Raw genomic sequence first — 27,289 nt, 5'->3', positions numbered from 1 at the left:
GACATTTGGATTGGAAGACAACAAAGGCCATTCCTATTGTAGGATTATGCGTAGGCCGAGGCATACAGTAACTATGATGTCATCAGTTCAGTGATTCATTCACTCCACAGATCACGTCTAACCATCTTCACTCATCCAGCACTGTTCTAAAGCACAAAGATGGAAAAGGTATAGTTTTTGTCTCAAGGCACTAAGTCTCGGAATGGGATAGAGTAGAGGGTTACCCAGAGAACAGAGTCTTTCATTTCTTGGTCACACTCCATTTATTTTGTGGGATATATTTACATATTTTTATATAAAATATAATTATATATATATTTTATATATAAAATATAATTATATATATATATATAAAATCTTCTTTCCTGTATCTGTTTATGCAAAGCTTAAATCCTAGCTTTATGGCAACATTACACAACTCACAAATTATAGGACATTTGTTTTCACTGACCATAGGACATCTGCTTTCCCTGATCCTCTACCTAAACTACTTCAAATAAGATATTTTATTCAGCAAGGAAGAGAAATAACAGGATTTTTCATTTATTTTTTAACACATTATGGCGGGGAAACTTGCATTTGTCCATGAGCTGATGCTACCAGCTCAGCTTTAAACGATGGCCATATCTGATCATTTAAATGGTAGGTCAGGGTATGTTAATTAGTACAGCTTTCTAAATTAATATGACATTCCCAGTGAACCACTGAAGATATAAAAGACGTAAAATTCAAGGTCATGATGACTCTAGACAGAAATGTAATTCTCCGAAACTAGCTGGGAGAACTCCTAGTTTAATCATACAAACAAGTGATTATAGGGACTCAGAAAGGTTAAGTGGCGCTTGGGAGGCTCATGCCATGGCCTCCAGCTTGGTCAGTGCCATGCCCTCCAACAAACCATTGGACCTAACCCGTCACTGAGAAAGCAGCCGTAACGCATGAGAGCTCCCCTCTAGTTTCCCTGGGTCCCTATGTTCCCCGTACAGCAGTGCTCTTCACTAAAGGAAAACATCCAGGTTTCACTTTTTATCCAAATTTCCACTCCCACTTTAGGAGATGTAGTCTAGTAAATCCGGATTTTGGGGGGAAAAAGCTGCAGAGCAAGGCTCTATGCTCCCTCAGTCCTAGTATGAAAATGAATGTATCTCAACATGGGTGCTTTGAATAAGAATCCAAACTCAGGTTCCCAGATTTAATTCTCAGGGTGGCTCCTTTCTCACGGTGGACCCAAGTCAAGTCAATTAACCTCACCACTTCTCATCGGGCTTCACTGATGCATTTATGCAGGTAGCTTAATATTCCCCGATGAAAGACGGATGTGTGCATTAGTATCAAGACTTCTGTAAAATGACTGCAAAAACATGTCACAGTCCTGATCTGTAGAGTCTTGTCTAATTCTGTAGTGGGGTCATTCAGTGTGGCTTTCCCACCTCCCACATTTTCTTAGTGCTAGGTAATATATTTGTTCTTTACAAAGTATTGGCAAAGATCTACTATGGAGTAAGACAGAGCTCCTGAATTCCAGTTATCTTTCCCAGTGAGGTTTTTGGACCAGGTACTTTTTAAGCCAAGAACAAATAAATTAGCCCACTGCCCTAAATATCTATTTTTTTCTTTACTTAATTCTTGATAAAGCTTCTATGTGGTCAAATGGATATATATCAATTTCACTCCGTAAACAACCAAGGAACTGCATTTATGTACAGAAACAAATGTTGAAACAACAACAGCATTCACACACAAAAACAAGCTCAAGACTAACTGAATTCCTAGGGTAGCCATTGTGATACAAATAGAGTATATAATTGGATAATACAGACTTGGTAATGAAAGTGAGGAATTCATGGAGGTTATCGACAGCAATTACACATTTACAAAGATGGCAGCCATCAGTCATGGTCCACCCAACAGCCATCTCCTTCTCTCTCCTTACTGACAGAATGCTGGTTTTGTTTGTAGAAGCAGTGGACCCAAATCAGTGGATAAACAAGATTGGTCTAAGCCAATCATGGATATCCTGTTCATCTTTGGAAAACGTTTGCTTTGCAAGCTTCCTTTGTAATTACCGGTGGCCATATGACCAAGTTTTGGAGAAGCCATATAAGGAGAAGCCTGCAAACAGGCTTCTAAAAATTATTGTTAGTATTTCCTTTCTTAAGTAAATGAGACATACAGGCTGTTCCCCATTACCCCACCCTACTGTAGACTTGATGCCATGATGCCCAGGGCTGTGCCATGGATGGTGGATAGTAAAGTACAAACAACCGCATCTCAACCCTTACTAACTAAGCACCTGTTAGGTGAGTGTTCATCCCATCACTGCCGGGGGACAGCATTGTTAGCCATTTAACAAGGAACGGTGGTTCTAAACTATGATACATTTAACAGCAAGTTAAAATGAAATAATAAGGTATAGGGAAAACTTTTTTTGAGAAACCTTATCTCTTCATGTTTATAAATACCTTCAGGTTATGATTTTGCCAAAATATTCTATATAGTTCTGGTAGATATTTCTCTTGTTTTTAAAGGTATCATCTTGAACAAAGAATAAAGTGCTAGGTAGCTCAATCAATTTCCAATGACCACATGTCATTAATGGCTGACAAACTTTGGAAAACTTTTACCATCATTCACATAAAAAATGGCATAGATTTAACAATGCATATATATGAAAATTAAAAAGAGAACTATACAAATAGAAAAACTAAATGAGATATTTTGGCAAAGTACTGAGGTTAGACCCTGGTGTTTGGTAAACATTCAATAAACTAGTTATTAATAATGCTCCTCACCATAGATAGATGATAGATTAGATAGAGAGATAGATATAGAGAACTCAATACACTTTAAAATATGTACACGTACATCTTAGAATAGCATGATTTAACTTTGTACCTACAGTTTCCAAAATTTCACACCATCATCATGGGTCTGGAACATGGCTAAACATGCAGGCAGAAATGATTAGACACAATTTACAGCTTGATGCAGGATAAATGCCTGGTAAGAACCCACAGCTCCAGGGACCTCTGATGTCGTGAGCGCCCTACAGGTGTGCTCCAGGAACATGCATTTGTACAATTGCTTTCTTTTTTCTCAAAAAGTTATAAGTAAATACACGATTTTTAAAAAATCACTTACTAATACAGAGTCCCTAAACAAAGAAGCAGTGAAAAGCTTTCTCCACTAAAGTCCAAATGCAAATTATTAACCAGATTAAAATGTTAGTGAATTACCAACACCGACCAACATTTATGCAGGCTTCAACTTACTGAAATCACTCCAACTAATAACAAATGACCAAAGAGAAATTCTAGAAAGTTCTGAAACACATTGTGGTTCTGACAAAAGCTCTCAACCTAAGAATTTCTGTAACTGAAACAATGGAATTGTAAGTTGCCGCCTAAGGTTGCCTGTAGCTCAGCTGGAGAACATTTCATTTACTTCATAAATAAATTTACATTTGACTTTTATCACAAGCAATTTCATATGTGTATTTGACATTTTATTTATTTCAATGGATAAACGTATTTTTACTTTTTGTTTATCAATGATTAAAGATTCACATTAACGTAATATAGAAAAAAATGAACTTTTCATTTTCCATCCCACAAAAACAAATTTATTGTTTTCATGTGTTTGTTTTTCTAATGAGAAGTTCCCTTTGATTTACTAATAATTATCAGCAGTCCTTCAGAAGCAAACACTTTCGTCCAGTAAAGGGGAGTGTGGCTTAGGTGGCTGCTGGCTGTTGGGATTATTCCTCAGGGATCCTGGGTTCTAGATTCCTAGAACTGTCCTGCTGGGATTGCTCCCCATGCATGACCTCTGCTGCGTCTGTCGCTCTGGCTGTTTCTGTTCGCCAGACTCTCTGCTCATCTCCTGCTCCTGCTTCTGCTTGCCTCGATGCAGCCTGATGGAAAGCCCACTGAGGGCCTCCCTGGTATCCATGCCAGTGACCTGTGATTGTTACACCGATGGCCTGGCCAACAAGAAAGACATGATCCCAGAACTAGTGTTGTCAGATGAAGTATAGAGAACAATATGAATTTCAGATAAAAGGTCAGTAGTGCAGTTACGTTCCATGCAGGGTCTGGAATGTACCTATCCTAAAAGAGTATTCGCTGGTTATCTGAAACCAAATGGAGGTGAATACCAGTGTGCTAACTGGCAGTCCTGCCCAGGGTCTCCCAGTACGAGAGGGATGTGGGGCTCCCTTCTCCAAACCTCCGAAGTGCCAGCTCCCACTTTTGCCCAGGTTCTCATGCGGACTGATGAAAAACGACTCTGCTCTCATTCTCCTCTAAACCAGGAGGCTCAAGCCAAGTTCAAGAGGCCATTCTGCTCCCTCCACTTCCTTCTCTCATTTACCAGTCTCCTCCCACCAGAACCCCGCGAAAACATTGCAGGAGTCACTGAGAGCCATTAAAATGACCTCCAACTTTAATGAAAAAATTTTATCTTCAGACTGTGTTCTTCTATACAGGCATGTTCTGGGGCCATTTGTAGGTGGGGCTTCTAGGGAAGTCAGCTGAAAATCAATTCACCAAAAGCTGATTTACCCAGTAAACAGAAAAGTCAATTTACATAATATAATTATTACTTGATTATTTATAAGATGTGTAGCTTGGTCTTGGTGCTCTGAACTCTTCATTTTTATTTTTTTTAAAGATTTTATGTATTTATTTGACAGAGAGAAATCACAAGTAGACGGAGAGGCAGGCAGAGAGAGAGAGAGAGAGAGAAGCAGGCTCCCTGCCGAGCAGAGAGCCCGATGCGGGACTCGATCCCAGGACCCTGAGATCATGATCTGAGCCGAAGGCAGCGGCTTAACCCACTGAGCCACCCAGGCGCCCTGAACTCTTCATTTAAAAAAAAAAAAAAATTATTTAAACTCTTTCCCCCTCCCCCCCCCACACTTATTTGCACTCACATGCAGTGCAATATTTTTTTTGGGGGGGGGTAGAATTTAGGGATTCAGCACTTACATAGAACACCTGGTGCTCATCACACCAAGTGACCTCCTTAAACCCCAGCCCCCATCTGGTCCATCCCCCACCCTCCTCCATCCGTCAACCCCCAGTCTGGTCTCTATCATTCAGAGTCTCTTGTGACTTTTTCCCTGAGCTCCTCAGATCCCCTCCCTGCCTTCAGTGTGCTGTGGGCTCAACATCTTCCTTCCTGCTATTTGCCTAGATGGCCTCCAGCTACAGCAGGAAAGAGCTGGCGCAGAAACAAATCTAACATCTCGGGAGCTTGTATGGATAGAAAACTGTTCAGTTCATGCTGGAGATGTCTTTGAAAGCCATTTCATTAATCCAGTTCAATATAAGACACTGCAGACTTTATCATTGGTTAAAAGAAATTTGGGGGAAATGGGTAACAGATAGAGAAATTGGGTGGAAAAATGAACATTCTGGAAAAACAGAACTGAAATAAACAGTAGAAATAAATCAGTATAACCCAAAAGTTCTTACATGAAAAGTTAGAGTTTTGAGTATATTCAAAGGACTATATGATGGATATGTTCAAGAAGAAAATTTCCGTAAGATGAATTCACTATGATCTTTAGCTTTCAATAAACTAGGCATTTCTTAAAATCTGACAAGAAAATATATCACTGAATATGTTTAAGAGAATCAAATGCATAGTGCAGTCACAATATAGATTAAAAATTCCAAAAGAGTGTCCCATAATGAAATTATTCCTTATAATTATTTTTGTAAGTTTGGTAAAACTGGTCATGTAAGTTAGCAAATTAATCTGTAGTCACTAGAGATAGATCTTGGTGGTGAAGAGTATTTTTAAGTCTGAACACTAGGCATGGATTATCCAAAACTACTGTAAGTTTTAGGAGAATGACACTAGTAACATTCACTTGCAATTTTAAATCCGTTATATCGGTTGGCATTGGTAACCCTGAAGAGGTTTGGATGAACCCAATTTTGGTAGGTTATTTTACATTTAGAATTTACAGTGTTTGATCTATTTGTAAACTATCAAAAAATAATGCTTTAATATAAAATAAATCATCAAAACTTAAAATTCTTTACAATAATCCTTTGAGGTTTGGTTTATTATAATTACTTGTTTATTTTTACCTTAGACTGGCTCTTTTGCAGGTATTGGTTTGGGAAAGAGGAAAATATCTTAATCTCTCAATCTTTGGCCAGCCACTCTCCATGGGATAGTTGATTAGCATGAGGCCACCCTTGTGGCTGAGACAGCCGGTGTTCTACAGTGAGGACCAAAAGGAATCCAGCACAGAGAAGGTGGGCTTCAGAAAGATGGAGGGAGGAGAGTCGCTACAGCCCAAAGAAACCTCATGGCAGAACTGATGGCAGGAAGTGAGCATGAAGGTGCCCTGGCACCTGCAGGAAGCAAGACTGCACTGTGTTCAGCTCCCTCCCAACCCTAAATCCTTGACGTGAGATCAGTCCACACCAAAACTCACTTCTTTGTAGGCCTAACATCTGAACAGACTTCAGGGCCATTTTTGACATCCAAAAGGGGTCTTAAAAAATAAAATAGAGGGGCGCCTCGGTGGCTCAGTGGTTAAGCCTCTGCCTGCAGCTCAGGTCATGATCCCAGGGTCCTGGGATCGAGCCCCGCATCAGGCCCTCTGCTCAGTGGGGAGTCTGCTTCTCCCTCTCTCTCTTCCTGCCTCTCTGCCTACTTGTGATCTCTCTCTGGGTCAAATAAATAAATAAAATCTTTAAAAATTTTTAAAAATATATATAAAAATTTCAAAATGAATTAAAAATAATATATATATTTAAATAACATAAAATAATTTTCAATGATTCTTTCATTAAAATCCAAAAGCTCAGAAATGCCTCACAATTGAACAAATAAGTAAAAGTATTGTAACACATTCTCATTTCCTAAATAAGCTTAGATATATCCAAAGGCTTTATTATAGAGCTTTTGATATTAAGAGAAGCAAGTAGACTCCTTACTAACAATTAATCTGTAACAAATATTAAGTTTAGGAATGATTATACATTTAGACAATATTTCTTAATAAATTTCCTCACATAAATTGTTCCTAATCTATAAACCAATTTTAAATAAAATCCATCAGGCCAGGCATTTTACATCTTACTCTATTTATTGCACCATTTCTCATCAGAAACCTTTTAGCTTTAATGCTATTCCATGGCAGAGTATCTCATTAGAGTGGCAAAGATAAAGTTCTTTTTGAGATAAAGTAATTATAGTGATTGTAGGGGGAAAAAAAATCTCCTAGAATTCTTGGCTGCAGTAATCTCCTGGCTTCTGATTCATGGGGAAATTAATAAATTGAGTGGAAACCACGGGATGTTGATGGTGGTTAACTCAGGGTACCCCGAATTTGTGCTGGGGAGATGAAAAATTTACCACCTTCATCGAACTAAGGAGTCCTGGAGGTATAAGCTTCGGGTGTGAATTCAGCAGCTGCTTTGATGCTTTTTTGGCAGAAAACTCTTACCCTGAACGAATGTCAGTTAAGAGCAACAGTTTCTGAATGTTTACTATGTAACTCCACGCTCGCTATTTCCTCTTCTCAGTGCTGCTACATTCTTTTTTTTTTTTTTTTTCCCCAATTTATTTATTTTCAGAAAAACAGTATTCATTATTTTTTCACCACACCCAGTGCTCCATGCAAGCTGTGCCCTCTATAATACCCACCACCTGGTACCCCAACCTCCCACCCCCCCGCCACTGCTACATTCTTGAGAGAGTTAAACCATTTAATCCACAAAAACTTTCATGAAATTGTTTCCTTCCATTTCAAGACAAGAAAACACAGAAACAACGAGGTTAAGTCACTTGCCCATAGTCGCACAGCCTCTAAGCAGCGGAACTCAAGTCCAGAACATCTGACAGGAAAGGGACTGCAGGAAGCCATTTTCTCCAGCTCTCTGCTCCCAGATGGTTCTAAGTTCAATATTGCAAGATAGAAAATCCTATGCCATGTGCTCTCTCCCCTTGATTCCACATCCGTTCTTGCTTCTGATTATTTTTAGTTGATAAATTATTTTATTCATAAATATTCTTACTGTATTTTAAGCTTGTGTCCTGTTAGAGAAACAAGTCTGTTTCTCCCTATTCCAGAAGCTCTATTGTCTTCAGGAGGTTGCATCCTCCTGGAGTATGGGCAATGGCTGGAAAAAGTGGTAGGGAGGGACACAGGACACGGAAGAGGGCATTCTTAGGACTTAGGGAGCAAGAGCCTGCAAGGCTGAGGAGGAGAAGCTGTCTTAGCATGAGCCCTGTGAACAGGTTCCTCACCGTGAGCATCATATTCTAACAAAACTTCATCAGCCCGAGCACAATTCTTCACATGTCACACAGTCTCTGGAAGTTTTGTGTTCTTATGAATTGGTCCCTGGATATCTTTGACAGCTTGCCAGAGGCTCATTCCTTTCCACCGCACTTCCATAAGATGGACCAGAAGGACCATACCTGCTGTAACCTTGAATCTGCCGAGTCCTGGGGGAGGGGGGGACAAGCACCTTTAAGCTTCTTGGTGCTGCTTCTTTTTCCAATTTAAGTTCCTTCTTTGGTTTCCAGTCATTTCTAAAAGCTGTGTATTTTCTACATATCTTGGAAAACTTTTTTTTTCTGTTCATATTTTTTTGTATTAATTAAAAAAAAGAAATGCCTCGAAGCTATGACTTGCTCATCATTTGAGCTTCCACACTAACGGGGGAGACAGTGATGACATAGGTTCCTTTAGGTCACCCATTTCATTGTTCAAGCACAGGATCAGAGATACATATGCAAGTACAAAGCAACCCTCCTTCTTAGCTCAAGCTGTGACATGTCTGTGTGGACCCACGTGGACACTCTTTCAAAGGTAAATGAAAATTGGAGGCCTGCCATGTTTTTCCAGTCAGCTGCTGTTCACTATTTTCCAGTGAGCATTCATGTTTGCAAGGGCTATTTTGTTAGTGGAAACATTTGTCAAGGTCTCCATGAAATAAAGAAGGTAGTTTGATTTAAATGTGGAGGAAAACTTGGTGTCCCAGCTGATTTTCAATTTACTCTCAAGGTCAAGCTGAAACCTTGGACATCGGCTTCCCCACCCTAAAACCATGACAGAGATGGCTATCTGTCCTCCTTGCCAATGCATTAGAAGCATCCAATTAAATGTGAAACATGTAAACAATTAAAACTTAGAGCATTATGTATGAGAGGCCACTCATTATCTTGCACACAAATTTTAAATAGCACTGAGGAAATGTTGGCATTACAAATAAGTGCCGCACAACAACAGAAAACTATTAGGAGTTTACTATCAAGAGTCATGAAAGGCCAAGGGCCATTGTAGACCTATTTTTTTCAGACCAGAAGAAATGAAATTATGTTAAAATAAGAAATAGCCCAGGTACCTAAGTAGGTTCTGATTTTTCTCTTTGTATATAAACAGCTCCCTAGAGGAGCTCAGATAAACCACATCCATTCCATGCTCTGCTATGGAACTTGTCAGCCACACAAAGTCCTTCCTTTCTTTTTATTTTTTTCTTGACTAGAGAAAATTCTGTCAGTTGTAGATCTCTTTAGAGGAAGCCTAAGAGTTGCCTATTCTCTACCGAGAAATCCCTCCCCTCAGCAGATTTCAGCTCCTGCCCACCCACTCTTGAGCGCGGGCCCGCAGACTCGCGTGATTATTCAGAAGCTCCACAGAGCAGGTACTGGAAGGTACTACTGAGTGTGGATGTTTGTTATTGATAAAAAATCAAAGGGCCTGTTCTATTTATTCACCATGTACCAGTGCTGCTGCATCTAGTAACTATACTAAAAGTTTGGATTAAAAAAAAATAAAAAATAAGATTAAACAAAATAAAATTAAATTTCAGATTAAATAAGTACTCTTTAAAACAACTTTCCCATTCTCCTTAAATCTTTATGTAGCACTCCTCCCTCCCCCCATCAAGAGTATTTCAGAAGGACAGTTTAAGTATAGAGAAGTAGCTGGGTAATAGGACACTGATTGCCAGATTTGTAGAGTGGACCTGTGGAAAATGCAGGGCTCTAAAGAAACCCATAAGACTTTCTATCCCTAACACCCATGTTGTTAACTGTGTGACGTTGGGTTCATTACTTAACTTCATGGAGTCTCTTTATTAAAAACACTAGATAAGGGGCACCTGGGTGACTAATTGGGTTAAGCCTCTGCCTTCGGCTCAGGTCATGATTCCAGCGTTCTGGGATTGAGCCCTACATCGGGCGATCTGCTCAGCAGGGAGCCTGCTTCTCCCTCCCTCTCTGCCTGCCTCTCTGCCTACTTGTGATCTCTGTCTGCCAAATAAATAAATAAAATCTTAAAAAAAAAACACTAGATAATAATACGTACTTTGCAGGTCTGTCATGAGAATTAGAGAAAAATACAAGTTCCAGAATATAAATGCAATAAAGGGACTTAATAAGTGGTGACAAAACAATCAAAATTTTTATGATTATGTGATTATAAATGCCAACTATAACTTCTAAAGTATGTGGATGTACTGAATCCACGTGTCAAGGTTCAAGAACTGACACCGTTTATTTCCCATTATTTGCTTTGTGCCCCACCATGGGCAAGGTACTGGGTGACATGCTGAAAATACACCAGAGATCTGAACCCACAAGTTCTTCGGTACAAGAGGCTTTACTGACACTTGGAATATACACAAATGGGCAATTGCATAGAACATGGAACAGGAATTTAACGACATCTGAAATAAAGTAGCTGAAGTCAGAGCCTATCAAGGGAGAAAATGATGAAGGAAAAGGCCAGATAGCTCTAGAAGAATTTGAGAGAGGGGTTAACAATGTACAGAACAAAAATAATGTAGGGAAAATAGAAGTCTGCATTGTGTAATCAAATGCAGAGCAGTTCTAGGAACTGACAAAGCCCGGCGTGGTCATGGCAGTGGGCCCCTGAGACAGGACAGAGCCTGGACCGCTGAGGGTATGAGGTCCTCACTCCAAGGACCTGAGGATCCAAGTGAGTAGCTGAGGGGGTACATGAGCTTCCGGATGAACAGCGTCAGAGGGAAGATGCCTCCACTTGTTTGAAAGGAGTTAGTCCAAGTCTGGATTGATTTCACGGTGAAGGACATGAACGTGTGCATGCGGGCATGTGTGTGTGTGTGTGTGTGTGTGTGCGTGTGTGTGCGCTAAGTACTCATGAATAATAATTTAACAAGTAACAACAAGAAAGCATTTAAGACATCTAATTATTGATGTTCTGGCTACTGCTCTTTCTTTTTAAGATTTTATTTATTTATTTGTTTGAGAGACAGAGAGAATGAGAGCCCATGCGCAGGGAGGGAGGGCGGAGAGGAAGCCGCAGACTCCCCTCTGCGCAGGGAGCCTGACGCGGGGCTGGATTCCCGGACCCCGGGATCATGATCTGAGCTGAGGACAGACCCCTGACCAACTGAGCCACCCAGGCGCCCCTCTACGACTGTTCTAAATACTCTTCATATAGTAACTAACCTTTACAAGAAATAAGAAGTAGATACCATTAGCGCAGGTAACAGATGTCCCCAAGCTGACACAGGCGGGAAATAATGGTGTAGGAATTCTAACCGAAGCAGTATGGAGAGTCCGGAGAGTCGTCTTAAGTTCTCAGCATACAGCTTCTCAGCAATGACTCACTTGAATTAAGTGCTGACGACACACCAGGCTCCCCACGCACCTAACGGTAACGCACCATTTCACCTGTACGGTGTGATGCGCATTTAGACAGATGCTGCAGGTTGCTTTTTCTTTTGGTCTTCTGGTTTTTTTCCCCCCCCACATGGGGTGTATTTTTATATGAGAAATTTCACATAAAAATCCATATTTAAAGTTTCTCTTAAATAAAAGATTGGCCACGTTAGGCACCCCCAACCATCACTTGCTAACAAACTGGCAGGAGCAGCCTCTTTGGTCTCTGCCCCCGCCATGGTCTTCAGTGCCCCCCAACTGCATCCTTCTGACCTAAGTCTTAAATCAGCTGTCTGATCACTGGGGATATCCGAGCATATGACACTCGGGGCAAACATACCTGTGTGGTAAAAAAAACGGGGAGATACAAGTTTAGATCAGACAGCCCAGGTCAAACCCTGAATCTCACAAGCTCATTTCCTTAATCTCTTTAAGCCTAAATCTAAAATAAGGTTACTGACCGTCCTTAGAGTGTTATGAAATAAATACATTAGATAATCCATGAAAATAATTAAGCTTGGGGCTCAATGATAATTTGCTGTGACTGTTTTCACTAAGAGCCATTCAGAGTGGTGAGGCAATCAAGACTGGAGCACAGACCAGAAAAACAGAAGAGGCTGTTCAGTGCACTGGAAAAGGCTTATGGCACAGGAGAGAGTCCCGTGGAAGAGAAACTTCTGTAGGACCTTAAGAGCACCTTTCCCAGACAGAAGCGCTGCGCAGCGACACCGCCAGAAAGATGTCCGGTCGAGTGGGTCTGTCACTCACAGGCTTTGTCTCCCGAAGCGCAGGCCCAGCATTTGCCTGGGTAGCGGAGAGATTACATCACAGTGAAACACTAGGCTGCATTTTTGAGTAATTCTACCATCTTCCCCAGGCTGGAGGCCAGGATCCTCGGTTTCTCTGTTACTGGGTGTATCCTTCATGTTCTGTTACAACTTTCCACGGGCCACCACCCCGACCTAGGCCCGCAGCTCCTCCTGCATGAACCACAGGAAGTGTCTATTAGTTAACCTCTTTGCCCTCAATCTGTCACCAACTTCAGTCCCAATGACAGACGGTTACAGCACTAATAAAGGTTCTAAAATGTCATTTTACAGATTGCCTTTATTTTTAACATTTTCTCTTGGCTCCCCATTGCCTAAGGAATAAAAATATAAATGAAGCCATCATAGGGGCCTGGTAGTAAGGGGGTCCTTGACCCCACTTCAGCCCCCCATCACCTGAAGACCCCTGACCTTGACCTTTGATCATGCCAACCAGAACGCCCTCCTTACTCAGGCACATTCATATGTGCATCAACTTTAGCTAAATCCTACACAACCATCACAAGGAAGCCGTGGCCTTAGCTGTGCGCATGGCTCATATCAGGGTCCGTCACGTTTTCTCGAAGGAGCCAGAAGCAGATAGGTCAGGTTCAGAAGGGCTTCCATTCTGGGAGGCAACTACTGAGCCCCCACCAGGCATGGAAGCCGCGCAGATGACAACGCGTCAGGAGATGGTCGGCGCTGCCCTCTGCTCCGGCGTCATCACGGAGGCCGGATCTAAGCTTCAGAGCACGTTCACGGGCCACACAGCGTTATTCTTTGGGTATTTCCCAGCGACTTACAAATGCAAAAACATTCTTAGCTCGTGAACCGTATAATCCAAACGGAGACCACAGATGGCAGCTTGCCGGCCTCGGTTTCACACGCACACCATGGGCAATCCACGACTCTCCTTCTCACACCTCTACTGAGATATGACTTAGCGCAATCTCGAGTGCGCTGCCTTCCATCAACAAACAGTCCAGTGGGTTCTGGCACAAGTATCGAACTGCATTCTGGTCATACCGATCAAGACATGACACACTTCCAGTGTCCAGGAAGGCTCTTCCCTGGCCTCTTCTAAAAGACACGCCCACCAAAGCCTAACCTCTTTTTGTTATGGACGCGCTCTTGATAATGCTCTTAGGGAGGCCTGGACAAGCACATGGAGACAACAGCCCAGCACTACCTAATGTGCTACAGAACAATGCATTTTTTTTTTTTTTAAAGATTTTACTTATTTGTCAGAGAGAGAGAGGGAGAGAGAGCGAGCACAGGCAGACAGAATGGCAGGCAGAGACACAGGGAGAAGCAGGCTCCCCGTCAAGCAAGGAGCCCGATGTGGGACTCTATCCCAGGACGCTGGGATCATGACCTGAGCCAAAGGCAGCCGCTTAACCAACTGAGCTACCCAGGCGTCCCAGAACAATGCATTGTTGAGTGAAACTCCAGATCCCATTAACCATTGCAAACGCACAGCAGTATCTTTTATTTTCGGTCATGGGTCTTCTCTGATTAGCAACCCTAAAAGGCAGCTCTGGAAACAGACATTCGGTTTTTCTGGGCAGTCTCTGCCAACGCCGGAGCTTCTTACCTGGGCCAAGGTGAGCGTTGCCTGTTGGCAGGTGCTGCACTGTACCCGGAGTTTTCCCGGCTGTACTCTCCGACAGGGGTCTTTGCAATAGACATAAAAGCTGTTGTAGGTTCGTCTACCTGCTGAGTGAGGGAGGAAGAGAGAAAGTAGCCAATCAATGGTAAATCCAAATTGAGACCAATTTTAAAATGATCCCCCCAGAAGCATTTTGAAACATTAGTGGGATAAAAAGATTCCAATGAGGATACAACAATTTAATTTAGGAAATCTGGTTTTATGCTCAAGAGTGAAAATCTTTCCTTCTTCTTGCCAACAGCCCTGTGACTTACTCAGCAAAGTGAGCGACCGCTGCTGCCAGGAGAGCCGGCCAAGTGCATTTGCAACAGGGGGAAGGGAAATGCATTCTGTGCCGCTCAAGTTTGTAAAAAGGACAGGAAATGTAGAGACTATTGGAAATTTAAAGACCGCTGCTCCTGAATTCCATTTCATGCTTCTATACACAGTTTTGAAGGCTCTGGCTATTCCTCTTAAAATCTTATCTAACGGGACATACCAGCCCATTTCTTGTGCTACGGCTGACATCACGGGTTGCTGGGTTCCAGTGAAGTCTTTCCAACACTCAGTCACACACAAAGTGAGACAAGAGTCCCGAGGGGTTTGAACAGAGCCCGGCAGCGGTGTACAGAAACGGTTTTGTATTCTCTACCGAGTATTAGTATTCTCTACCTAGACAAATGCCATTCAAATAACACAAGAAGAAAAGCTGGACCAAAAAAAAAAAAAATCAATAATCAAACATCTCTCATCACTTCTCTCAAATGTCAGCGTACTGGAACAGTGCTATTCCGTACCCAGAGGGGCCTTTCAGAGCAGCGCCCCACTGTCGATTCTGCGAAGAACTCGCTAATAAATGCCTTTTTAAATGTATAATATTACTAACCAGTTATTTTAATCCTTACCCCTTCACTTCACGTTGGGTGAGGGTTACATAAAATGTCATGGAATATGGATTTTGCTTACAATTTTACTATAAGCATCAAGATTATGTACAACTAATAAGGAATATTTTATTATGAGTGAAAACCTTCAGTATCCCAAACAAATGTGGCTTTTTTAAAAAAATGGCACAAAATAATGAGAAACAAAGACCCTAAAGTCTTATGCAGCCCCATTTATTTCTACTAATTCATATGAAAAAAAAAAGCCTCTGTAGGCATATTGAATTATCATTTCTTCAGCCATCTTTACTAAAATTATAAGTGACAATACTTTGTAAAATGTAAAGCACAATAAAAATGTTAAACATAATTTTATCATTTCTTACCAATATATTTTATAATTATTACTCTCCAGAGATTAATACTTAGCTTCTACTGTGAAAGGAAGATAAAATATAAACATATGTTTGTAGTGATAAGAAACTATCATTTTCTGATGCTTCTTTGTAGCTTTACTGCCTTACTGTGCAAGATATTCAAGTCTATAAATATCACATTGTTACTAGCAAATTTAATAATTATGTAAGATATAGTCTTAAGGTTTTATATATGTCATAAATGCAATGGATAGAACCATATATTAAAGTTAGAGAAATACCATGACAACTGATAGAAGACCACAAGGACTGACATTTTTCCTTTGTGCCAAGAGCTTAGTGAAGGAGCAGGAATCCTTAATGCAAAAACCTTCATCAGAAATAGGAACAAGTGCAATTCACAATTTTTATAACCTACTGCTATAAAGGTTAATCAATTAAAAAAAAAAAAAAAGAGGAGGAGGAACAGGAATGGGAAAAGGATAAGCTTACAAAGGGGAGCCCGGGCGGCAAAGATGCCAGCATTGTTGAAAGCGCATATTAGCAACAGCTTTACCATAGGAAATGCTGCATCTAGGAAACGGGCGGCGGGAAGTTAAAGGACTCTTCTCTCTCCCTTCCAGCAACAGCAACGTTTGCAATATTGTTTCAGCAAATGATGTAGTCGGGCACAATCCCGAGACTTGGGCAACTCTTCCGTGTGCTACAACCTTCAGCAAAGCCCTTGAGAAGTTCGTCAGAAAACACTGCATGCCCACGTCTGTGGCAAGAAGCACACGAGGTGACAGGCCACCCAGTACACGTTGCCTCCCAGAGCCAGCTGCGAGCTGGGGATCAACAGTCCGTCTAAGGAAGATCAAGGTCGGGCCAGCCCGGCCACGGCAGATTCAAGCTGTTGGCATTGCTGGGTCAAGGAGTTGGGGCTTTCAGGTCCATCCTGAGAGCCCCTGTTCAGGACGGCTTCCCCACTAATTTGGCTGCGTCCCTGTGCCATGCTGAGGTCTGGAGTGCTCGGGATGGGAGTGAGAGCACCACCCTGACGAGTGTTCTGGGCAATGTTCCCATTAGCCTGCCTGATGGTCTGAGGTTCAGACTTTTGAAATTGGAGCTCTGACTCGCGAAGGAATGGCAGGGCGATGAGAAGATGCCCCGAACGCTTTTCTCCAGCTGCATCACTGTCTCCGGTCAAGGACGTGAGCCTTCCGCTCCCTTTACTTCTGTCTGGATCTTAAAATCCTTTTTCTTGCCTAATCAACTCTTCCACAGGGCTACCCCTTCATGTCCAGCATAACCAACGCAGCTTGTGCTTGGGCTTATAATACTTCCCTTTTTTTTTTTTTTTTATAGAATATGTTTTCAGAACTCAAGAAATATGTCAAAAGTATTACACATTACGTCCCTTACTATAGACTTCACCCATTGTGAACTTTTTTTTTTTAAAGATCTTACTTATTTATTTGACAGAAAGAGAGCAAGCAAGAGAGACAGAGAGAGCACAAGCAAGGGGAACGGCAGGCAGGGGAGAAGCAGGCTCTCTGCTGAGCAAGGACGTTGGGATCACGACCTGAGCCAAAGGCAGATGCCTAACCGACGGAGCCACCCAAGTGCCCCACCAGTTGTGAACATTCTCCTGTATTTTGAGTGCGCTCCCTCTCCGTGTGTGCGTGTGTGTGTGTGTGTGTGTGTGTGTACACATAGACGACACATCTGTATGCTCAGCTGAGTCATGTGTCGTTGACTTGCAGACATCATGCTACTCATCCCTGCATCCTTCATCGTCCTAAATATATGGACTTTTTCCTATAAAGCCATAGAGCTCTTGGAGAGATTTGGTTGCTTCAGTTTTTCTGTTCAGAGGCTAATCAAGCATATTTTAAGTGTCTCTTACAGAACACGATCACGATTTGCAAGCTGTGAAAAGGTGCCAAGCCCCGATACCTGGGATTCCTCAGCCCAGTCATTTTGGTGAGGTTAAATTGAGCCAGGCGAGCAAGCGCTCTCAGGATGGGATGTTCAGTGTGGCTGTGACCCTGCAATGATCACACAGAGCACAGCGCGTGGCAGACTTTATCTGACCTCAGAACCTTGCCTAGTGTGGAACCTTTTGTGAAACGGTTTCTCAGAAAAAAAAAAAAAAAAAAAAAAAAGGAAAAAAAGTCTGGAGGAAGGATTCACCTCACCGTGCAGGGCTTGGTGGGCAGCAAGCAAAACTGCTCACGTTTCTGAACACGACTTGAAAGATGTTCCTACACACCTGCGGACTGTTGTTCCCTCCACCACAGCTGTCGGTCATGTTTTATTTGTCATTTATTATTATTATTTTATCATAAGCCAGGAGGCTGACTCTAATAATATAATGATTTTACAAAGTAAAGTACATTCTCTTCATTCAGAAGTCCACTCCCTCCCCAACCCCCAGAAGTCAAAAGCACGGCCAGTAGTCAGGTCCCTCGAAGTGTGAGTCCTGTGTTCATTTCGAATGTCCTAGGCTTTCCTTAGCATCGTGCTTCTGTCATTATCTTTAGTTTTTCTCACTCACTTTGCCCAGTTAGCACAACCGTTAGTCAAGTCTCCACCCTTCCCTTATGCTCCCTTCTTGATTCAGGGACTTACAGGAATCACTAACAATAGTCACAATTTATTGAGGAAAAGTCCCTTTTTAAAAAGGATAGATATTGGGACCCCTGGGTGGCTCAGTCGGTTAAGCATCTGACTCTTGGTTTCAGCTCCGGTGGTGATCTCAGGGGGGTGGGATGGAGCCCTGCGTCTGGCTCCACGCTCAGTAGGGACTGAGTCTCTCTCCCCCTTGGCCTCTTTCCTATTTGCATGCATGTGTGCTCTGTCTCTAATAGATGAATCTTTATAAATAAGTATGTATATTATTTGCTTTGGCTTTCTGAGAAACTGGCATAATATGCATAGTTTCCATTTTTTAAATCATTTTAGATGATGTTGTTTTAATAAGATGGATAAATACTGGTGGTGGGGGCCGCCTGGGTGGCTCAGTTGGTTGGACAACTGCCTTTGGCTCAGGTCATGATCCCGGAGTCCCGGGATCGAGTCCCACATCAGGCTCCCAGCTCCACGGGGAGTCTGCTTCGCTCTCCGACCTTCTCCTCGCTCATGCTCTCTCTCACTGTCTCTCTCTCAAATAAATAAATAAAATCTTTAAAAAAAAATACTGGTGGTGGTGGGTATTATGGAGGCACATATTGCATAGAGCCCTGGGTGTGGTGCATAAACAATGAATTCTGAAACACTGAAAAGAAATTAAAAAAAAAATGTTTAAAAAGAGATTGATGAATACTTGAGAATACACCTTCTGATTCTCCCAAAAACTTTTCTTTGACCTCAGAAGTTTCCACTACTGGCTGTCACAGAGAATCAAGAGTTTAATTGCTGGGCTAATTTGTTTACCGGGGAAGAAAGAGTACGAGTTAACGTGTTTTATACCACAGTAAAATAATGTTCAGTATCTATGTCCTATAAAACCACAGGCACACAACTGATTTATGACTACGTTTATCACACATGACCATATTAAAATATTAAGCAGAACAAGCTGCCCTAGAGAACTTTCTGTGACCACGGAAATGTTCCACATCCACACTCTCCCACAGGAAGCTCAAAGGTAGCAGGCAATGACTGACAACCTCACCCCATGGCATAGCACAGAAGAGGAGACTAAATAACAATGGTGTGTCTGGTCCCTCTCCCCCTCCCTCATCAAGCCTGCAGACGACCATACAAAGGAGATTCTTCTCACACCGACAAGCACAGCAGCCCGCTGTTAGGTGTGCAATATGAAAACAGCGTTGGCTGGTGAGGAGGGAACAGGGGAACGTTTGAGCTTGAAGCACCATGAGGTAGGACTTGGAGACTTTGTTGTGTTAGAGGCAGAAGAGAGCTTCCCTCTCATTTCTTCCTTGCACGTGCCCCACGCCCTGGACCAAGCGAAACAAGTCTTAATGTGTGACTGAACAGTGATCGCCATCTTTGACCACACCTCCCACCATCTTTGACCCATGCTTTCGAGGGGAAATGGCACATCCTCTAAGAATTCTTCCTTTGATTTCCCCCATAAAGATAAGGTATCTCCCTAAATAATTACATATGAGAGTATTAAAGGATCCAGCTTAGTTGTGTCACCTTTGAACTCTTGACCTGTCCCAACACCACAGAACCAGCATCTCATCAGATGGAGTCCCATCCTTTTAAGCCTTCCTCTGACTCCTTCCACAGTGCCCAGCCTGGCACTTAGTATTCCCAGCCCTGGCCCTTCTGCCTCCTATAGCCTTTTCTTGTTTCTTAAACACCAAGGATAATGTCTGCACCATTGGCTCCAATTTTCAGCTACCACCTGCCTGATTCCCTCAGTATACTCCTTCCTCTTGTCGTTTAGGAGATACCCTCAGTCCTGTTTGACTCCAGTAACCCCACTATGGAAGAGACCTTATCTCTGGCCATAATTTTTGAACCTTGGGCCTTGACCCTGTGACAGGGAGTGAGGCCACAGAGAATCTTCTCCCCCGACATTTTCCTGAATCTTGCTATTATATTTCTGGGCAGTGGTCCCTCAGCCTGAGGTGGACCACATCTGCTGGGATATATGCCTCATGAGCCGGGTGCACAACACATCTTTATAAAAAGAACAAAATCGGCACCATCTCTGAAGACCAGCATTGTTATTTATTGTTATCTGTTCTCCTCTTCTGTGTTTTCCAATGGGATGAGTTCCTCAGTCGTTCCTCACCTCTGAGATTCTCATTTTTCCTTATACTGACCTGAAACTATCCATTCAGTTTAAACAATGTAGACTGAGTTGTCTAAACAGTTCCATGTGAAATCCATTCAGTGTGGACTCTCAGAATCATCATTTCCGTGTGACATTTTGCTTTGGATCATGGAAAAGAGGAGGCTCATGTCCACTCCAACCTAAGGCAAATTACTGAAAAATAGAAATTTGCCCCACATGTGTTCCCTACTTGTCCTACCATTCCTATCATTACAACCCCCCTATATGGACACCGCACCCTGTTTCGTACGTTCCAAGTAATGAGCTCCGTTCCATGACTTTAGTGAACACTCAGTGTGTATTTGCTAGGTCAGTAAACTCTACCGCATACTGAATGGTATGAAAGCAGCAGCAAGCAGGTTAGTGTGAGTCCAAAATCCGTATAAGATAAAAGGTAGCCATGATTACAAAATATTTAGAGCATCTTTCCACCAGCCAGGCTTCCTGCACTAACCATATATCCTTCAAAACATCATCATATCGTATTTGCAATCAATGAATCAGGATTATCTTTTAGACCACAAAAATGGCAAATATAAATAAAAGTCAAACAAAAAATAATATTTGAAAACTTTGCACACAGGACTAAAGGTAATTCTAAGTCTCTGAATGTTAAGTAGGAAGAAGATGAATTCTGGAAATCTACAAGTAGAACTACTCTAAGGGAGGCAGTTATTACACAGAAAGTCATTTCATTTCAGTCCTTACCCGATGGGTTCGGATACCCCACTGAACCCAGCCACACTCTTCCATGCTATTAACAAGGCATAGTCTTGACTCCTGCAGAGTGACCGAGGTAAAACTGCATTATAAACAGCTTCCAATTACACAGCCATCCAGCCAGTGGATGCACTTTGAAAACGTGGTTAGCAACCTCAGCTCTTAAAAGCTCTAACTTAATTCTCAATTTTTGTGCTAGGGTTTTTAATGTATTGTTTTTATTTATTGAGAGAGAGAGCGTGAGCGAGCGAGAGAATCTTAAGCAAGCCCCAAGCTCAGGGCCAAGGCTGACATGGGACTCAGTCTCTCAGGACCCTGAGATCATGACCTGAACCAAAATTGAGAGTGAGATGTTTAAGTGACAAGCCACCCAGTTGCCCCTGTACTAGGGTTTTTAATTAATGTATCTGCACAGTAATGTCATCTGGGGAGGCAAAAACTGTAGATCAAAACTAACACTTCTGCCTGTTTGTTGGGGATGTGGCTGCTGGCAACCGATTGCCTCTTCCTCATTTTGGAAGTAATAACCAAATGTCCCATGGCAAGACAACTGTGGAATGAAATATAATTTAGGGATGAGATTTAAATAATCAGGTTCAGAGCTAAGCCCAGGTGAATCTAGTCCCTTCTTCCTGGAAATGGACACGGGCAGGGTACGATTACGGTGGACCCCCCCCAAAAAAAAGTCACAGCTCTTCAAAATGCCAAATGAACACCCACAAATCTAATTTCCATGGAACAAATTCTTGACACTGCAGAGGGCTGTTCACAATTTCCTCAGAAGAAAATCTCTACAGTCCAGGACATGTCCAACCAGGTCCAGACCAGAGGCTTGCCTCATCCCCTTCGGCAAGTCACTTAACCCTGGGGGCCTGTTTCCTCAGATGCAAAATGGGAATTATACTGGCTCCTAACTCATAGGCTGCCATGAGGACGTAACAGAAGTGAGGCACACAGCACGGTATCTGTCACATAGCCGATGTCAATACAGTTTAGCTATCCTTACCTGCTGTCAACAAATGCAGAGCTCGGTTTACCCCCAGGTCCACTTAGTCCCCCTGCTTTCTCAGGTGGCCTCTCTCCAACATTTATAAATGTTGATTCCCTGGGCATCTGAGTGGCTATGTCAGTTAAGCCTCACCCTTTGGCTCAGGTCATATCCTGGAGTCTCAGGATCAAGCCCCACATCAGGCTCCCTGCTTGGGGGGAGCCTGCCCCTCCCTTTGCCCCATACTCCACTTGTGCTCTCTCTCTCAAATAAATGAATAAAACCTTTTTAAAGAATGTTGATTCCTACATATTATTTCCATCTTAATCCTACCTCTACATTTTTAGAAATAGTTTGAGGTATAATTCTCTGCAAAACTGCTTCATATCCAACCACATCCTTTGCAATTAATATTATGGAACATAAATCATGATGGAAAGTCCTTAAATTGATTTAATGTTCACTAGAATATTTTTCCCATGAATCACTTAGAGATGGATCGTAGAAAAATGAAGACTGGAAAAAGTAAACAATTATGTAGATCCAGTCTAGAGGGTAAAATTTTCAAGCTAGCTATTGCACTTAAAAAAGTAAAAAATTGGGCACCTGGGTGGCTCAGTGGGTTAAGCCGCTGCCTTCAGCTCAGATCATGATCCCAGAGTCCTGGGATCAAGTCCCGCATTGGGCTCTCTGCTCAGCGGGAAGCCTGCTTCCCCCACCCCCTGCCTGCCTCTCTGCCTGCTTGTGATTTCTCTCTCTGTCAAATAAATAAATAAAATCTTTAAAAAAAAAAAAAGGAAAAAATTTGTAGAGAGTACAACATCAGGAATAATAGTACTCTTAAAAAGTTGATTATTTAATACAAATCCAATTTGCTACACATTTAAAAAAAAGAAGTATTTCCAAAATGAAAACTCTGTGTGTGTGTGTCTGTGTAAAATGGTACTGAAGGAAATTCACAATGGATTTCAAGGATTTCAAAATTTCATTTTAATGGCAGACTTGCTTACAGTCACACTCATGCCTTGAAACACAGGCGTGACCGTCGCCATTTTAGAAATGAGGAAACACAAGCTCAGAGAAGTGGAATAGATCCCCAGTATGCCCAGGAGTAGTCAGAGATCCGAACATAAGCTTTTCTGATTACAAAGCATCTACTTGTTCCTCAGCCACGTGATAAGAGCTTGTTTGGGATGGTGATTTTTACTAAATACTCTAGGGCATTAATTCTGTGGCTGCTAACACGTGGCCTTGAACGCAGGTTGGCGATTATGAACAACTGCCACAACCATCACCTGCCTTACGAACCCGCGTCTCGTTCAGTCAGCACGACAGGTGTTGTGGAAATCTCTAGGGACATTTTACAGCGCTGGCATTCGGCAAGACTGCAGGTATAAGGACTACAAATAAGAAAAAGTACATCTCGTTTTTAAGGGTTTAGCACATATTCTAAAATTGCGTGTTATAGCAAGAAATGGCAATCCATGGTCTGACCTTGAAACCAATGAATTTATTTATTTGTTTTTTTGCAGAAGTGAAACTTTTCTTGCTATTTAAAAAAGACAGTTTGGGGCACCTGGGTGGCTCAGTGGGTTAAGCTGCTGCCTTCGGCTCAGGTCATGATCTCAGGGTCCTGGGATCGAGTCCCGCATCGGGCTCTCTGCTCAGCAGGGAGCCTGCTTCCTCCTCTCTCTCTGCCTGCTGCTCTGCCTACTTGTGATCTCTCTCTGTCAAATAAATAAATAAAATCTTTAAAAATAAATAAATAAATAAATAAAAAAGACAGTTTTACAATTTCCTTATTTTAAGTAGGCTGCTCTGCCTACTTGTGATCTCTCTCTGTCAAATAAATAAATAAAATCTTTAAAAATAAATAAATAAATAAATAAAAAAGACAGTTTTACAATTTCCTTATTTTAAATGGTCCGAGTGTTAGCAAAACCTGTTAAGGAAAGAACACCCAGTGATGGTTCCAATTAGAGAATACAGGAGGGCAGGCGCGACCCTCCCCTCCGCCACGTTCTTCATTTTATTGTATCGACAATAGCCAATATAATTACTTTGATATAGATACTCCATTTAAGCATAATATTTCCAATTTTCATTACTACTGTTGAATATCCTCTTATAAATTTTGGTGTTTTAAGTATCTTATTTGGCCTGTACCAAATGATAAGACAAAATAGGTAATGGTAATAAATCTGATCCTTCCCAGCCTTGATTGCGAAAAGCTTTTCATGGTCATTGAGATGCAGAAAATCTCTACTGCATCTTAAAATTGGAGATGAATTATTTTTCTTTATGACAGTGATTAGTTAGAAATATAAGGTGATGTCATCATGCTGGGAAAAAAATAAGATAAAATTATTTTCTTCACTTAATCAAGGCTTAAAGTCACATTGTTAATTCATAATCTTCCCGAAATACACAGGAGAAGCCCTTTAGCTAGAACACTTTTCACAGGCACCCCCGGGACCCTTGGACCATGAAAGTCTTCTCACTTCATAGAAAGGGCCTCCCAGGACCCATCGCTCTCCTGCTCTGGGACCCCTTTCTCCTGGTCTACAAGCTTAATGTCTGCCTCACCCTGACACACCTCGTCTTCTGCAGAGGTTTCATGTGTTTAAATCACAATTCACGCTCCTAAGGTTCGGGTTTAGGTGACCCGTGGTTTCATCCGTATCTTCAGACTAGAATAAACAGTGCACTGTAGAGACGAATCCAGCCGAGTGATCAAATAACTGAGAAACTGGAGAGACCAGGCAAGTCCACTTTAACTCAATATGGGACGGTACGAGGAGGTCACTAAGTTTGGACTGCAGGTTACAGTAACGTCTGAGCGACGTTCGGTTTGCTGTACTGGGGGTGTGGGGGCGGGGAGGAGTCCTGCTTTTAGAGTGTTAGAGAGTCCCGGGCTGGCATATAGTCCTCACCACCCCTATAAAAGGAAAACTAAAATAGAAAAGTAGAAAAGAAAGAAAGTCCTTTACATTTTTTTAAGGAACATCCAGATTTCTAAACGTGGTGAACCTTGTCTGCCTGGAGTCACGTTTGCTGAGGGACAGGGAAGAAGAGTCGGAAGGAAGCGGGGTGGGGGGGGGATGGTCATTAGGGAACAGAAGAGTAACAGGAACCTACCAGGATTCTATCAATGACACTAACAGCCAACACTGACGGGAACACCTCACATGTGCTTGAGACGTCAGCGACATGTGAGAAAATCCTAAAACACAACCAAGACAGTCCTTATGTTAACAGCTTTGAAATCCAAAAGTAACCCTGACATGATCCATACGTATCTTAAAGGATATTTATCAAAAGCCTGCACAGCAGAGAAGGACCCTAGCATTCCGCAAACCCGGACTCTGTACTCTAGGACGGAGTCTCTTATCTTGAAAGTTCTCTGAGTTCCAGTTTCTGAAATGATCTACGCGCACATCCCCACCGCTCCGCCTTCCATCCAGGTGCCCCTGCCCACCCCTGGGACCCTCGGGAGACGGAGAGGAGGCATCTGCCCAGACCCGCTCCGTGCTGTTAGGCAGTGAACCCCCAACATCCCCGCACATCTTGCTTCGGGTCTCAGGCATCACAGCACTCACAGTTTATGCAAATCAAGGCCCCCCGAAAACCTAAGAAACGACTTCAAAAGGCGCTGGGCAAAACCAACAGGCGCATTCATTAAGAAAAGATGAGTTCAGAGAGGCGATACTTCAGCACCCAGAGTCTGAGATGTCCACTCTGGTCACCCTGTGTCTTAGCCGCACAATCTAGAGCCTGGCTACCTCGGGTCTCCTGCCCGTGATCCGGGGGATCCACAGAACGCCATGTCCTGGACAGCCACGCCAGGAGCCAGGATCGGCGGTTCCCCCCTCTCGGCAGCTCCATCCGCCCCTCCCTCCATCTCTCACGCCTACTTCAGAAATAACACCTCCAGGTGTCTTCTCTCATCTCCTTCCTTGGTGCTTGTCCTGGGTCAGGCTCCTTTCCTAGTCAAACCTCTCCCGCCCTCCCCTTAACGCTCCCTTCCTCTGTGTTTCTCTCCTCCTGAGCAAGGAAACTTCCAAACTGCTAAAGGAATTGTCTCCTAAAAACACATTAAACAACATACTTAAGAAAAAAAAAAAAAGAGGAAGAGGAAGAAGAAGAGAAAAAGGTGCCAGCCTCTGTGTACCTACAGCAGTGCTTTCCCCTGGCGGGGGGGGGACTTGCCATCCTGAGTCCCTGGATGGACCCCAAAGGAGGCCAGGCAAGGGGTTTTTATTAAACCTCACATGCACTTTGTATATTACTCAAAATGGACATATGTGGTTTTCCTATAGAAATATTTAAAATCATCATTATCAAAAACAATACTCCTAGACTATGTACTATCTCTTCAGGCACTAAAATAATCACAAAAGTTGCCATTCCTTCACAGCTGAAATTTTTCAACACAGTCCCTCGTGATTTTTCCCTGCCAACTTTATAAACTTAATTACCACCGCCCTACGCACTAACAAAGTCAAAACACTTGTGATTTCCATGTGTTGTACCCTCAGGCCTCCACACCTGCTCTTGGCTTGGGACTAATCCTCTCCCTCAGGAAGCCACACTCACCTTTAAAAGTGCCAAACACGAGGTCCTCAAGAGGCCTTGCCTCCCTTTCCGCAGGACAGGCAGAGCCAGCGTCCCTCCCTCACACACTCCTCCGCACTGGGCTCACCTGGCTTGTGTTTCTTATTAGATTTAACATATAAGGACTGTGTGTGTCTATATTTTTGTGTAACCACAGTTTTCTCGGGAGACGGACCTGCCTTTTCATGTTTGTATCTCTCAAGTCTGGCAAGTAACGAGGGAGCCAGTGGCGGCTGGCGTAGTAACATATTAAACGAGCACAGATTATTTACTGACCTCTTTCTATTTCCCTTAAACATTTCATTTTAGGGGTCTATTCCCTTTAACTGCTCAGTGATGACCAGCTGCCTTGCTCACATCAGAAGGTATCTCTATCACAACAATTTTTTTTAAAGATTTTATTTATTTATTTAACAGACAGAGACCACAAGTAGGCAGAGAGGCAGGCAGAGAGAGAGAGAGGGAGAAGCAGGCTCCCCACTGAGCAGAGAGCCCGATGTGGGGCTCGATCCCAGGACCCTGAGATCATGACCTGAGCCGAAGGCAGAGGCTGAACCCACTGAGCCACCCAGATGCCCCGTCACGACATTCTTTTCTTTTTTTTTTTTTTAAAGATTTTATTATTTGACAGCAGAGAGAGATCACAAGTAGGCAGAGAGGCAGGCAGAGAGAGAAAGGAGGAAGCAGGCTCCCTGCTGAGCAGAGAGCCCGATGCGGGACTCGATCCCAGGACCCTGAGATCATGACCCGAGCCGAAGGCAGCGGCTTAACCCAC

At 42.7% G+C, this 27,289-nt stretch overlaps 1 protein-coding gene across 2 annotated transcripts in view; it reads right to left on the bottom strand.

The window, feature by feature from the left end:
* PRKN (parkin RBR E3 ubiquitin protein ligase) overlaps positions 1-27,289 on the bottom strand; it is a 1,310,068-nt gene that overhangs the window by 770,389 nt on the left and 512,390 nt on the right. The window contains exon 4 of one of the 2 annotated variants that reach the window (XM_044242625.1): positions 14,083-14,204. In XM_044242625.1, coding sequence (XP_044098560.1) covers positions 14,083-14,204 — 122 coding nt within the window. The remainder of the gene's footprint in view (positions 1-14,082; positions 14,205-27,289) is intronic. The other variant, XM_044242633.1, reaches the window with a different exon arrangement.

The sequence above is a fragment of the Neovison vison genome, chromosome 1 (genome assembly GCF_020171115.1).
Source record: "Neovison vison isolate M4711 chromosome 1, ASM_NN_V1, whole genome shotgun sequence".
In the NCBI taxonomy this organism is placed as follows: domain Eukaryota; kingdom Metazoa; phylum Chordata; class Mammalia; order Carnivora; family Mustelidae; genus Neogale; species Neogale vison.
The sequence above is the reverse complement of the archived record's forward strand: the minus strand, read 5'-3'. Positions and strand labels throughout refer to the sequence as shown.